Genomic DNA, 15,008 nt, shown 5'->3' with positions numbered 1-15,008 from the left:
CCATTCTGATGTGCTGGCTTCCCTTGCTCTCTAGGTTTTTGATTGGACCTCCAAATAAAGGGCTGTCCATTCTCATAATCCTGGGTATCTCTCAAGTTTAATTTTCTTCTGTCCCACGAGTTCCAATTCAAGAGTTTTTAAGTCTCTCGTTTATATTGCAAATTAGACCGTCAAGATGAGCAGCAGAAAAATGAGCAGCAATATCAGCATATAAGCCACAAAACTTACCCTTTAACTTCTGTTGTTTTAGCCGATCTCTTTCAACTACAATTGCCACCCATTCCATAGCACATTTGTGAGCTGCTACCAGCCAATGGTTCCTAAAACATTTATCTTCCTCATTATTAAGATCAAATAGGGTTGTAGGACTCAAAGGCACTGAAGTCCCCTCGGTGATGCATTTAATTCTATATAATGTTGCAAACCCGAAACACTGAAAAGTACTTCAGTTTCTTTAATAAGCAGCTGTTCAAAATGATCACAAAACTCCTGAACCTCTGTAGGAACAATTCTGGCGTTAATCTGACCCACCAAAGAAAAATGACTGTACATTTTACGCTGTCTCTTCCAAATACTTCACCAAAAATCCAGATGAATTATTAACAACAGTATCAAACCAATGACCACATGGTACACCAGAAACATCTTGGGTAATGTACTTTTCCATAGTCCTTTGGGTAGAACTCAGCAAGAAACCCTCTTCCCAAAATACAAGAGGTATGTTAGTAGAAGGGTCAGTTGTCAAACACCAAACCAATATACACAACCACCAAACAAATAAAGTTAAATAAAACAAGAGGCAACTGATCCACAAAATTTTATTCGTCTCTAGCGCCTCAGCTGAACAACCTTCAAGGAGTAACATTTTATAACAAAACATACCGGATGTATTTTATGGGTCTATATTAGAAGATCGAATGTTTAGGTGATCTAACACCTAAACATCGATTTTCTAATATCGAATCCCCCAAGGGAAACACGTCAGCCAGTAAAAAAAAAAAAAAAAAAAAACTTTACATACAAACTAAGTGGGGGGCTTTGCCCCCCACACACACCCTAACTAAATATACTAACTCAGAGATCACTCAACAGTACAGAAATGGCAAAATCTGGCGAATGCCAAAGGGAAATCTTTCCCTGCAATATATTGGCCGTTAGCCGTTTTTTTTTTTTTGCTTTCGATATTAGAAGATCGATGTTTAGGTGTTCGATCACCTAAACATTCAATCTTCTAATATAGACCCATATATATATATATTATATATATATATATATATATATATATATATATATATATATATATATATATATATATATATATATATATATATATATATATATATATATATAAAACACAAAAGTAATTAATCAACCAAAAAAAAATTATATTAAATATTCCAATTAACTTCACAATTCAATCACAAAGGCATTAAGTTGTTGTATTTTAATATAAAAACAGATTCCTTGTATAATAGTTTATCTTTTAATAATGAATTTTCCCCCATTCCAACAAACTTTTTCAAAACTGTACCCTGAAGCAATAAAAATCACTGTCATGTTGTTCTTTGAAATTAATTGCTATTGAACTTTCTAGTTTTTGTTACTTAATGTCCCTGACATGCTCCTGCAATCTTAATTTAAATATTCTTTTAGTTTCCTCAATATAAAATAAGTTGCATGGGCACCAACACCTTCAGTACTACATGAAAAAGTTCCTGTAGAATACAATTTAATAATTATTATTAAAATTTACTACAAACAGACGAACACCACAAGTATTACATGGAAAAGTACCTAATGCAGATGGATGTCTAACAATATTAATGTCAGGAGATACAAAACTACTATGAACAAGCATATCTTTCAAATTCCGCCCATGCCTATAAGAAATAGAAGGAACATCCCATAAGAGTTTTTATAATTTCCCCATTTTTCATGAGGAATTCCCAATAACATTTCAACACATCACAAACTTGGTCACTTAAAATACTTGGACTATGGAATCAAGATGAAACAGAATGTGAATGGAATGAGGGAAGGAGACTGATGAAATGCTGGAAAAAGGAAGGAGGCCATCAAAACTGAATGGTTGAAGGAGATAAAGTGTGGGAAGGATAGCACACCTGCAAGGAGGTTACCATTATGGTATACACTGGGGAGAAAGGATACAAAAACAAGGAGTGGAAGTGGGAAAGAGCTTAGTAGTTTTCAGGATAGGAAGATTAAGGAGGAGGGTAACTAGGATAAGAAACAGTATTGAAGATCTAATAGGGTGAGCTCACTTGGAAAGTAAGACTGTGGTAGAACTAATGCATAGAGGAGTAAGAGATTGGGTTAAGGGGGAGTAAATGAAAACCTATTGATATGAAGAAAAAAAAGGAAAAATGATGGTAAAGGACATGGAAGGTAGCAATTTGTTTATTGCATTTATTTACTAAGGAAAGTCTGCCTGGGTCATCAAATAACCCTGTTCAGTACAGGCCAGGGGAGAAACACTCCACATACATTAAAGAGCAACAACAATACAAACAGATGTTCAAATCATGATATGTATGAGACAATATTAGCAAGTAATGCAATAAAATTAAAAATTGAGAAACTATGCTGTGAGGCATTTGAGATTATAGTAAGTTATACATCGCAGATTACGAGTTACATAGATACTGTAAGTAAATGATTAAGTAGTTGGGGATATTAGGCACATTTTACAAAAAGTTTCAGGGAAGCTTAAGAGTCGAGGGGGAACGGGATATTTTTCAGTACAGGGGAGGTGATGTAATGTGAGAAAAAAAAAGACAAGAATTTCATAAGGAGATAGAGGAGGTGAGGTTATCAGATATAAAGAAGGCAAACTCAGAGGACACAGATTCATTTTTAGTAAGATTTTTGTGATGTGTTTGTTACACCATAGAGGTCATCCAGTGGGACTGCACATGTATATATTTTTTTTCTTTTCAAGCAACACTTACACAAAAATACTTTAGAAATAAAAACCATGTACACAGTAGGATATTAAAGATTTTCCAAAACTAAGATGCTTCTCTAATCTACCAGTTGAGTGTACTTAAACATGTATCAAGGTGTACTATACATAAATAAAAAAAATTACCTGAATGGCAAATTATATCCCGACATAAATTACACTCCCAGGTTTCACACCACCGATTTATCAACGAGCATGCAAAATGCGTGGCATTTGAACCACAAGACTGGCAACGCTTAATTTCCCATTGACTGTAAAAGTACAGAAAGACAATATGAAGTTATTCATAAAGCATTAACAAATGCTAATTCTACAAGTTATACATCTTCATATACACATCTAATAGTGATGTTAGAAACAACTGGTATAGGAGTGCTTACCATAAAATTACACACATGCAGACATTCACTAAATGTTAGATATTCAAAAGAGTAGGGATACTGCTGCAGTGCAATTATAAATGCACTAGATTTATTCTCCAGTGAATATCAGTGTTAAAAACCAGATGTCCACAGAGCAGTGTTAATTTACCTCCCATGTATAGAATGGACATCAGTTAAGAAATGCAGCTCTAAAGGGAGGTAACCTCATGCTCCATCTGCTCTTCTTTTTGGAGTACAAACCACTACCAAGTGTGTCTTGACACCACCAACCCAATAAAGCAGCCATAAGAGAAAAAATCCAGCATAAGAAAATCTTAACCAGTTACAAGTGCTTAGTCCAACTCTTTGCATGATAGTAGAATGCATATTAAGGAAATGGGAAAGAAGCTATGCTAAACAGAAGTATCAGTCTAACCCCTTAGCCATCACTGCTAAATGTACAAAAGAACACCACACAATTGCACCAATATTTAACTCACCAATGAATACACAGGAAGGATACTCTTGAAATGTCTACCATATAAATGCTACTCTCTTATCCCAGGAAAAGCAAGGCAGAAATAAATACAGGCTGACAAATGAGTGTAAACTCTTAAAGCATTAGTTATTCTAGTATTTGAACACGGTACCCTTGTCTAAGAATTTACTATAAATAGATGTTGGTGTATATTTAACTGTTGCAGTACAGACACTTGGAATTCCTGCCTGCGTAAGTCTGATGGCCAGCCTGTATACTAGAGTTTTTGCGTTTCCTGTCCAGGCTCATCAGACTTCCTCCTCTATCGATGTCAATGCATATGTGGTGTAAACAGAAAAGAGAAGTGTTAATTCCTTAGAGCTGTGGAGTTTTTTTTCTTTTAATGTAAAGTTTTCTGACAGCAGAATTCCAACATAGTGGCTTATTTTTTGAATTTGCCATCATAATTGTGGTGGTAGTTGAGCACAGATGCCTCAACGCAGGAATGCAGGTGTGAGTAAAAGTCAGTGGCATAGGTACCAGGTCCTCTGTACTGGAGTGAGAGCTCTTAAATTTTATTTGGTCATCCAAGACTTCTAAGATATCTAGGAGAAACCCAAATAGAGTAGGGTTGGTGGTTTTAACTACTGTATTGGGGTCTCAGAAAATAGGACACCATTGTGGTCTGATTTGACAAAGGTAGGAGAGACTTTAGTTGTGGAGCAGATATGTGCTATGTTAAAGATGTAGACATAAATCAAGAAGAGTGAGCCTTGACATGTTGAGACAGTGGAACACTTTTGGAAGACTATACAAGATGTGCAATCCGTAATCCATTTTGCCAAAGTAACTTTGGACGCTGGCCTTCTCAATCTAACATTTAAGGAAACAAACAGCTGATCGTTTTTTCGGAAAGATTTTGTTCTATCTAGGTAAAAACATAGTTGTCTATGAACATCTAGAAGATTAAGAGTATATTCACCTTTGTTTTGAAAATTGGAGAAGAAAACTGGTAGGTTGATGACCTGATTTATATTGTTTTCGGATGCAACTTTGGGCAAAAAGGAAGGATCGGTACACAAGGTCACAATCTTTATGAAAAATAAAATATGGGGGTTTGGATGATACAGCTTTCAATTCAGATACCCTTCTAGCTGGAGTGATGGCTAATAAAAAGTCAGTCGTCTATGAAAGATATTTCAAGTCTAGCTTGGCTGAAGGTTCAAAGGGAGGTTGAACAAGAACTTGTAACATCACGGTTAAGTCCAGAGGAGGAGAAAGGTCCTTTACAAGAAGTCTAAGTAAAAAAGTACCCCTGAGGAAGGTCTTACACAGTGTAGATGATGCCAGAAAAGATGAATGGTCTCCAATGTGATAATTCGAGATGGCTCCCAGTTGCACCTTAATAGTAGAAAAGCTTATTCCGTCCTGGAAAACTGAAGCAAAAAAATCTAGAACTGCAGGAAAAGGAGCTGTAATGGGGTTCAAATGTTTCTGGTGAGCCTATATTGAAAACTTCTGCCATTTACTTTTATAAATTTTTCTGGTCGAAGCTGTAAGTGAGGCTATTAAAATTCTCTAAACCAGTGACGAAAGCCTAGTATTTCTAGCCATCATCAGAATAGGAGAAACCGTGCGGTTAGTTTTAGTGTCCTGGAAGATCTGGGTGAATCTGCCCTGATGGGTAGGTCAGGAGATCTCAATTTGGTTCCAGTGTCCACAGAGCGCATACTAGGCAAGACCACAGAAAGAAGAACCGGACCTGTTGGGGCCAGAAGGGAGCAATGAAGATCATTCCAACCTCTGTACTTTCTGAAGGAACGTGGGTATGAGGAGTAGGGGAGGGTAAGCATAAAGAAGACAGGAAGGCCAAACATGGACCAGAGCATCTCTCATTGACTGTCCCTGAGGAAGGATCAGGGCAAAGAACTTGCTCCATTTGTTGTTGAAGGGCATTGAACCGCCATTCTCATATGTAAGAGTGCAGTTGGAATCAATGTTATCATGCCAGCCACTGAATGCAATACTCTGAGAACTAGACTTGTTGGGGGTTTTGGAATGTCCAGAACTTGTCTGATGTGCAATCTTAAGGTGGATATCCTGTCCTGAGGCAGGTAGGTGAGACAGTTGGCTGTGTCCAGGCATGCTTCTATTATCAACTCCACGGAATGTAGCTGTGATTTCTGCATGTTGATCATGATGCCCAGGGTACAGGACAGATGCAGTAGACAGTCCCTGGCTTGTAGTAGTAGATGCCTGATTGATGCGGTTAGGAGCCAGTCATCTAGGTAAGGAAAAATGTTGAATCCATGCAGTCTCAAGTGAGCTGCTACTACCGCCATGCACCCAGGGGGCTGTGGTGAGACCAAAGGGAGTACTCTGAACTGATGACTGACCCCCCCCCCAATTAGAAGCAGAGAAATCTTTTGGAGCCCCTGTTCATTTTGATATGATAGCATGCATCCTGAAGGTTGACTGAGCACATCCAATTGTCCTTTCATAATAGTGGTAGAATGGACTGAACCGTGACCATCCGGAACTTCGAACTGTCTACTGATTTGTTTAGGAATGTTAGGCCCAAGACTGGCCTCAGGTCCCTGTCTTCTTCAGCACTAAAAGAACCTTGAGTAGATTAAGGATCCGATTTGGTCTGGTGGGACCTCCTGGATGACTTTCTAGCAGCTTTGAAATTTGTAATACTGCTTCCTCCCTCTGACTGGGTGGAACATTGGGGAACTTTATCCTTGGCTGTGGTATATCGAAAAATGGAATGGAATATTCTCTGCATATGACACTTTGCACCCACTGATTGTTTGCTATGGCTAACCAGGTGTTTTGGTGCAAGGATAACTGCCCCCCCCCACTGCCTCCAGAAAGGGACAGTTGGTCAAACTCTCAGGAGCACTGCAAGGATCCGAGAAGAAACCTTGAGATCCTTGATATTGCAACCCCCTCCCCCTGCCATGCGGGCATCTGCCATTATACTTGTTTTCTCCTCTGCCTCTGGGGGGAAAAAAAAAAAAATCGCCGTATGATTCCTAAAAGGCACCTTGAGACTTTTGGAACCACATTTTTCACCACCTTTCTGGTTCTTGGAGAAAGGCCTTTGCAAGGTAGAAAAATGGATTCCGATGGCAGATAGGTCTTAGAGGGGTCAAACAATGACAATCTGTCAAATGCAGCATTGATGACGGATGCCTTGAAAGGTTCCGCCAAGTCACAAAGCCGCATCCAGGCATGATGCCTTATAGCATTACCTGAACTGACATACCTTGAGGTACCCTCTCAGGCATGTGTATTTAGCCTCATGGACATGTTAGAGAGACTGTAGGGAGGCCAGTATGGAGGAAAGGGTTTTCTGTTCCTCTGCAGACATGGATCCTAGGGCAGAGCTAGAGAGTTCCTTAATTAGGTCCCTCTGTAGTCAGGTGAAGTGTGTCGGACAGTTCAGCGATTACAATGTGAAGGTCGTTGATGCATAAACTCGCTTGCCAAATCTGTCCAAAGCCCTAGACTCCCTGTTAGGGGGGTAGATAGGTGGAGCTTAGCTCTGCTAGCCCTTTCTTGATGGCTGCTGCAACGACCATGGCATCAACAGGGATACATTTTGTCCAATGCTGTCGGTAGGAGTGCTGAGGAACTTGTCTGTTTTTTTTTAGGGATTGGTTTCAAGGCATCCAGCTCCTTTCATGCCCTGTGAGAGATCAAGTCAATAACGTCTGCAGGGGAGGGATACCCCAAGATGTAGATAGGCCAGACAAGAAGGCTTCCAAAAACACTGACTCTTCCTGGGTAGGGTTTTGGGTAAGACCGTCTCCAAGAGAGACATCTTCAGATGAAGATTTTGGGGAGGCTTCCTCCTCATCAAAGTCTGTATTCTCAGTGACATATTCCTGGGGGGAATACAGGTGCCTCCTTCTGCACTCTCTCTTACGAGGGACTTCCTTGGTGGGATGCTCTGGAGAGGTATCAGAAGAGACAGGGGGTTCAGAAAGTGGAACTGGCTGGAAACTTTTCTGGGCTGGGTGTCCTAGAGGAAACAGAAGAGAGGACCAAGGCACAGGATCCAAAGCAGGGGTGGGACACAGATCCAAGGAAGTGAGATTCAGGGCTCTTCCAGGTAGGGAGAGAACCCTCCACCATCATCTCGAAGGCAGAAAGAGCTGCAGAAGTCAAAGGCCATCTCTCCAGAGCGGAAACTCACAGAGCAGACAACCCCCTGCGAGGCCCACAGATCTCCCACTCAGAGGAGGGAGTCAGTGCCTAGCTGTTGAATGTCAAAGCTCTGTGGGGAAACGATGGCTGCAAAACCTAGCCAAAGTCAATCCCTCAGATCTGACACTGAGGCTTTGGCTCAGAGAGATGTTCTGCTCCAACATGGTTGGAGCCAAATGGGTCAAGGAGAAAGTCTGCACTGAAGTGACAAGCACTATCGCCCCCGTCTCAACTCTCTGGGCCTTTGGATCACTGGACTCCTAAGCAAGTGGTTGGAATGGAGAAGAAGCAACTGGAATAAAGGCAGAACAGCTCACAGATCCACAGGGGGATGGAGCTGGCAGAACTCCCAATCTGGATTTATATCCTCAGAAATGTCATCATTCTATCAACCTCAGCTTCTGAAAGACTGCGGGAAGACTTGAAGGACAAGGAGGTGGAGGAAGCCCTGGGAGATCTTTTTGGTGATTGCTGGAAGCCCAGGAGATCCCAGAGTCAGACGAACCAGCTCTGGGGAGATCTGAATGGCAGTAACAATCAAAGCCAGTGTAAGGCCACAGATCCAAGGTCTTCTGAACCTTTTTTTGGTGGTTCAGCCATAAGATAAGGAGAAGCCTTAACCGGAGAACACTTTCGGTGTTCTCGGGACTCCTTTTGCTTCTTGGGAGTTTGAGCTGCTGAAGAAGTGCCAAGGAAAGAAGCAGACAAGGGCAGGAGGCCTTTGAGAATTAACTTTTTCCTCCTGCCATTTACGGCATGTTGATTGAAGCCCATGCAAATGGAGCAAGGAGACTCCAAATGTTTAGGACCTAAGCAGTAAACACACTCCCTGTGGACACCAGATTGAGGAATCTTGTGCCCACAGAAAATGCATTTTTTTAAAACCAACTGGTTTCTCAGACATTTTTAAAGCTCTCTATTCAAGCATAGCTCTCAACCTTCCATCTCCAAAATAAGGAACGCTGGCCCTCAATGTGGAACAAATGGGCAAAATGTGGAACACATTCTATTAGCTTACTAACAACTTCAACTAGTTAGGCCATAGGATGGTTAAAATACGCTGGTTTTACTTACAAAGAAGATATTTTAATAAATTAATATAATTAATTTCTATTTACTATGGATTTCACTTAAAAAAAAATCCTAACACTGAATGTGTGACAGAGTCTTTCAATGCGGAACTTCAAGGAACTTTGAGGAACATAAACTTTTTAAGACCCCAAATGAGGTACGTTCCTCATAATGAGGTACACTTGAGAGGTATGCTATCAAGACAGGCAGAGAAAGTGAAGAAAGAGAAAGCAGATAAGCCTAACGAAGGAAACAAGAAGAGATTTAAACTATGAATAAAATACTTTACATATATACATACACATTATATATCTATAAACATCTGTGTGTGTGTGTATATATATATATATATATATATATATATATATATATATATATATACACATACATATATATAAGGGTGGTTAGAAAAAAGAGAAACAAGGAAAACTAAGAAAGGGAAGCTAGAAATGCACAAAACACACTCATTAACCCACTAGGAGCTCGAGAGATTTGCAATCCCAGTCTTGTTGAACGGAAAACCAGATTTGTGGTAATCTGGGGGAATGGGGTCATTATGGGTAAAGGGAAGAGCTCGAGAATTGGATCCTAGGGCCATAGAACGTGGCTGAGCTGGATCGGAGGTTCAGATCTGAACCACTACAGGTTTAAGAACAAATGAAAATGACATCAGATCAGTACATTTTTGTTGCTGGTGGTGTAAAAGTTCATCAATCTACATTTGGTAAGTTGAAATCGCTCTGGTTCCCAAGCTCTACAACTCTCATAGTTATCTTCCTATGAGCCTATCTAAGCTCTCAATTTCTACAGCTTCTCTCTAAGCTCTCACCTCCTACAGCTACCCTCACACAGCCCAACCTTGTAAATATTGTAAACAGCATTCTACTGTTGATGTGTGTATGTAAAGCGTATTTACATTTTCTTAAAAGGTTTGTATGTAAACTGTTTCCACACCTAACCCATATCTGTTTTCCTCAAATGAAACTGTGATCCCTACCTTCAAGCTTAATGAATTTGTTAACTATGCATGATACTGAATGCATTTATGAGTAACTATTCTACATAAGACCTTTAATATTAACTATCATTTGTATCTAAATTGTATAATGCATCTTGGAGCTTTTCTGCCCGGGCCTCCACTGAAAATGGGTGAATTCGCTTCCAGTGGGCTTCCCCAGTAATCAAATTGCAAATAAATAAATATTCCAGGAAAGTCATGTCCATTTCAAAAGACAATGACGAGCTTGTTTAGCTAGATATCATGGGCAGTGGGAGAGAGAGAAGGGGTTTCTATAATCAGCAAGGACATGGTAGTTAGACTTATTTATGGACACTTAAGATGTCAAGGAGTTCAAAGTCATTTATATGCTAGATCTATCATGAAATGATGGAATTAAGAATGACTATAGCTACCTCCCAAGCAAAGTCTGAATGAATGATATGCAGAAAACCCAGGTAACGGGGAGTGTTTTGTGTAATTACTATAACTTTCTTACTGTACTGTGAAATGTGTAAATACCCACGGTTTGGAAAGATCTCATATTCAGGCATTTTTATTCAGACTGCAAGCATTGAGCAGTGTCAGATTTATATTGGCCTAATTTGATTTTTATTACTTTTTATGGTAGAAAACAGACTGTCTACAATTTTTTATATATATTAAATCTCTGCAGTGATAGTGCAGTGCACTGATGCTGCGGTGGTGCAGCGCTTAGCGTTGTCGCCGCACAGCAAGAGGTTTTCCCGTTTGATTCTCGGCTGGAGCGCCTTCTGTGTGGAGTCTGCATGCCCTCCCCGCGACATGCAGGTAACAGTGTGAATGGGCGTGCCTTCTTTGAAGGTTGGGCGTCGGGCTGGCAACTCGGCACCATAAAAATCCACTGCCAATCATGAGTGGACCGGAGTTCCGCTGTGGTGACCCCTAACCGGGAAAAGCCGAAAGTCAACTCATTAAATCTCTGCTGTGTCTACATAGATAAAAACAATTATGCTATTTTATACTATACATATACCACAGCTTTGTTGCATTTTTTTTCTTACAAAACAGTTACAGGTTTATTATATATGGTCCTAACCCCCTCACCCCTTAATAAAAACTCAAGCAAATTTTCTTAAGACACCTCTCCCTGAATGATGCTTGAGTTTAGGGTGCAACCTTTTAATACACCACTCAATTCCTCAACATGACAGACCCTTTACATCCTTGGACAATATAATATTATTCATAAAACTGTCTTGTCAGGCTATGGTTGAATTTTACCACCACACACCAAGTCACCAATATAAGGTACAGCTGCAATTCCTACCAAAAATGTATCAACTAATCCTTGCCCTTTTTTAGTTTGATCAACACCTCTAACGCACTGAGCAAATCGCCACGACAAACTACAAACTGTAATGTCGTCCAGGTAAAGCAGGATAGCATAATATCTAGCTACTGTTACAGTGTAACTTCTATAAAATTTCTGGGGAATTTTCATTCCAAATGACATGCTGGTGAACTTGTGGAACTTGAAAGGGGTCGTTCCTTCAGTGAGGTATGTTAAAGGTATCTACCAAAAACCCTTAAGTCAGATAAATATTAGTTTGATACTTAGCTCCACCTAACTAATCTATGGCTTTACCAATTCTAGGACTAGGGTAGTATCTCAATCTATGGACAATTCAGTTTATTGTATTCTAAACATCTTTATTTGGAATCAGTACCACCTATAAGGTCCAGGGACTATAGTATTCCTGAATTACCTCCCAGATCTGTTATCTCTTGTATGGCTTGCTCGATTCACTCAAGCAACCTGCAAGGAGCTTACAAAAAAAGCAAGCAGGCTGTAAGTACTCCACACCACACTATTTATTGTGAGCACTTTCGTCAGAGACCATGCTCCAACTACATCAGACAAAGTAAAGACAATTTACCACTTTATATACAAGTGGATACAATTAGACCATTTACAATTAATCATCAGTAAATTACATCTCCTAAGTCATGTGGGGTTATTTAAAACTTCTAAATCCATTATAAAATAAACAATTCAGCTAGTGCAATATGTCTTCTCCATATAAAATGTATAATTAAGACCATATTTTGTTAGTTTACCACTTTGTTTCTTTTTTGGAGTTTTTCATTGTAATCTGTAAGGAGCTTATTAGGTCATGTCCACATGCTGCTTCAACAGTTGAGTACACCCTGGCTTACCAATCAACATTCTCCAAATTACTACAGCACTGCTTTGATATCCTGAACCTGGGGAGGAAATACCTGCTGACAAACTACAACCACATAGTACCAAGTGTCTTCCTAGCATGATAGGACTTCATATTAATAAGGAAGATTTTGCATTTCCATCTCCCATCTGGTAACTTCACAATGTAGTTGACATTACTTGCCTTCTTCAAAACAGTGAAACGACCACTCCACTCTGCCAGCAGCCTACTGTGTCAAGCAGTAATAAACAGCATCATCATACCTTCTGCCAAAAAATCATGCAAGGCTCTTGTTGTCCAGACTTTCTAGATCTTTTCCTGCTATTGTACTTGTGGTAGAAGCTCCAATACCAAGCCTAAGAGCTCACTTAATCTAAGCCATACTCTATAACAGACAACATATGAGACTTGCTTTCACCCTGCCACTTATCACAATTTAAAATCAAGAGAACCCCTCACTCTGCATATAATAATACTGCAACTCAGTGTATGAAAGTACAGTTGTGTACACTTACCATAAATGTAGATGTTCGAGTGTATTCACTGTTGCAGTCCTAACAAATGGGTTATCTGGCTCCCAGTAGCACTCAGTCAGCCAGAATACCAAAGGTAAGTAAAAATGATGTTGGTTGCCGATGGTTGTAAAGGACGTTAGGGCGTCCGATATAAAATGAGGCAGCCGTCACTTCCTCAGTCTTTCTTGCCATAACAGTCAGGAGCCCCCAGAAAATAAGGCTTAAACCAAAAACCAGTTTGACAAATAACAAATTGTACTTCAGGAAAAGAGAATAGGAGAGAACCACAAAAAGGGGGAAGGAGGGAGGGAAACCAGGACTGCAACAGTGAATACACTCGAACATCTACATTTATGGCAAGTGTACACAACTGTACTATGTTCGTGTTTCACTGCTGCAGTCCTAACAAATGGGTTGATTACCAAAGCCCAGAGAAAAAAGGGGGGAGGAACCAACAGCATCAAGGGTTGGAGATAATGCCCTGCGTGTTGCAAACCCTGCCCTGGCTCTGGAAAACAGAGGCAAATGATGACGCTTTGTTAAAGTGTGAACAGAAGACCATGTGGCAGCTTCCAAAATATCTTTAGTAGAGACACCCCTTAGAAAGGCTGCAGAAGTGGAAGCTGCTCTAGTAGAGTGGGTCCTAACCCACTGAGGCGGAGCTTTGCCATGAAAGGAATAAAAAAAGGTAATGCAATGTGCAATCCATTTAGAAATGGTTTGCTTAGAAATAGCCTTGCCCTGGGCTCCAGGGGCAAAACTGACCAATAACTGTGCTGATTTCCGAAGGTCCTTAGTCCTGTCCAGGTAAAACCTGAGCTGTCTGTGCACATCAAGAGAATGTAGGATCCTTTCACCTCTATTGCGAGGATTAGGAAAGAAGGTAGGAAGGTGTATGGACTGATTAAGAGTCAGGCTGGAAACCACCTTAGGCATAAAGGAGAGATTAGTCCTCAAAGAGACTATCTGCATGGAAAATAAGAAAAGGCTCCATGGCCATCAAAGCTTGCAGCTCCGAAACCCTCCTTGCTGAAGTTATAGCAAAGAGGAAGGCGGTCTTCCAAGAGAGAAACTTTAAACATGTAGAGGCAGATGACTCAAAAGGAGGAAGAGTGAGTTTCTCCAGAACAAAATTAAGATCCCAGGCTGGAGTAGGTGCTCTTCTGGGAGGTTTTAAATTGCAAGCACCTCTGAGAAACATTTTCATCAGGGGATGAGAGAAAATGGGCTGTTCAAGAGAACAATGAGCAGAGATGGCTGAAGCATGGATCTTGATAGAGGAAAAAGAAAGACCACACTGAAGCAAATCAGCCAGGTATTCCAGGATCAGAGGAAGGGTAGGTTGAGAAGCAGACTCCCCTCTAGCCTGCATCCATTGAGAGAACCTTTCCCATTTGCCAGCATAGGATTTCCTAGTGCTAGACCTCCTGGCCTCCTTCAGCATGTCAACCACCTGTTGGGAAACGGAGGAAGAAAGGGAAGGAGTCATACAATGAGCCATGCTGCCAAATGGAGAGACTGAAAATGAGGATGTAGAATGTTTCCCCTTTCCTGAACCAAAAGATCTACCTTCAGAGGAAGATGCCAAAGAGGAAGATGGGAGAGACTGTGAAGCAGCGGATAACAATGCTGTCTGGGCCAGTCCGGAGCTATGAGAATAGTCCTTGGACGTTTGTCCCTGATCTTCACTAATATTTATTTTATTTTTTTTTATTTTTATTTTATTTTTTTATTATATTTTACAGCTATGAGAACAGTCCTTGGACGTTCGTCCCTGATCTTCACTAATACTCTGGAAAGAAGAGGAAGAGGAGGGCAGGCGTATACTGATAGCAACATCCAAGGGAAGGACAGAGCATCCACTTTCCAGGCTCTGCTGTGCTGCTGTCTGGTGCAAAAGAGAGGTACGCAGACAGTTGTCTGAGGAGGAGAAAAGATCCACCTAAGGAGTGCCCCAACGTTAAATGATGTTGTAAAAGACTGCTCAGTTCAGCTGCCACTTGTGAGGATCCAAGGTTTCCTTGCTCAACTGGTCTGCCAAAACACTGAGCCTTCCTGGAAGAAACTGAGCTAGGAGATGCAGGTCCAGGGATGCTGCCATGGACCAAAGATTCATGCTTTGCCTGCACAGGGGGTAAGAGTCCCTCCCTGCTTGTTGATGTACCACATGACCGCGGTGT

The 15,008-nt window shown here is 40.6% G+C and overlaps 1 protein-coding gene across 6 annotated transcripts in view; it reads right to left on the bottom strand.

The window, feature by feature from the left end:
• Window positions 1–15,008, bottom strand: part of G2E3 (G2/M-phase specific E3 ubiquitin protein ligase) — a 1,254,036-nt gene that overhangs the window by 376,488 nt on the left and 862,540 nt on the right. For all 6 annotated transcript variants that reach the window (XM_044073806.1, XM_044073803.1, XM_044073801.1 and 3 more), the window contains one exon: window positions 3,110–3,234. In XM_044073806.1, the coding sequence (XP_043929741.1) occupies window positions 3,110–3,234 (125 nt within the window). The remainder of the gene's footprint in view (window positions 1–3,109; window positions 3,235–15,008) is intronic.

Source organism: Protopterus annectens, chromosome 6.part0 (assembly GCF_019279795.1).
Source record: "Protopterus annectens isolate FY-2018-M chromosome 6.part0, PAN1.0, whole genome shotgun sequence".
Lineage (NCBI taxonomy): Eukaryota > Metazoa > Chordata > Ceratodontiformes > Protopteridae > Protopterus > Protopterus annectens.
This window is presented reverse-complemented; position numbering and strand designations above follow the sequence as displayed.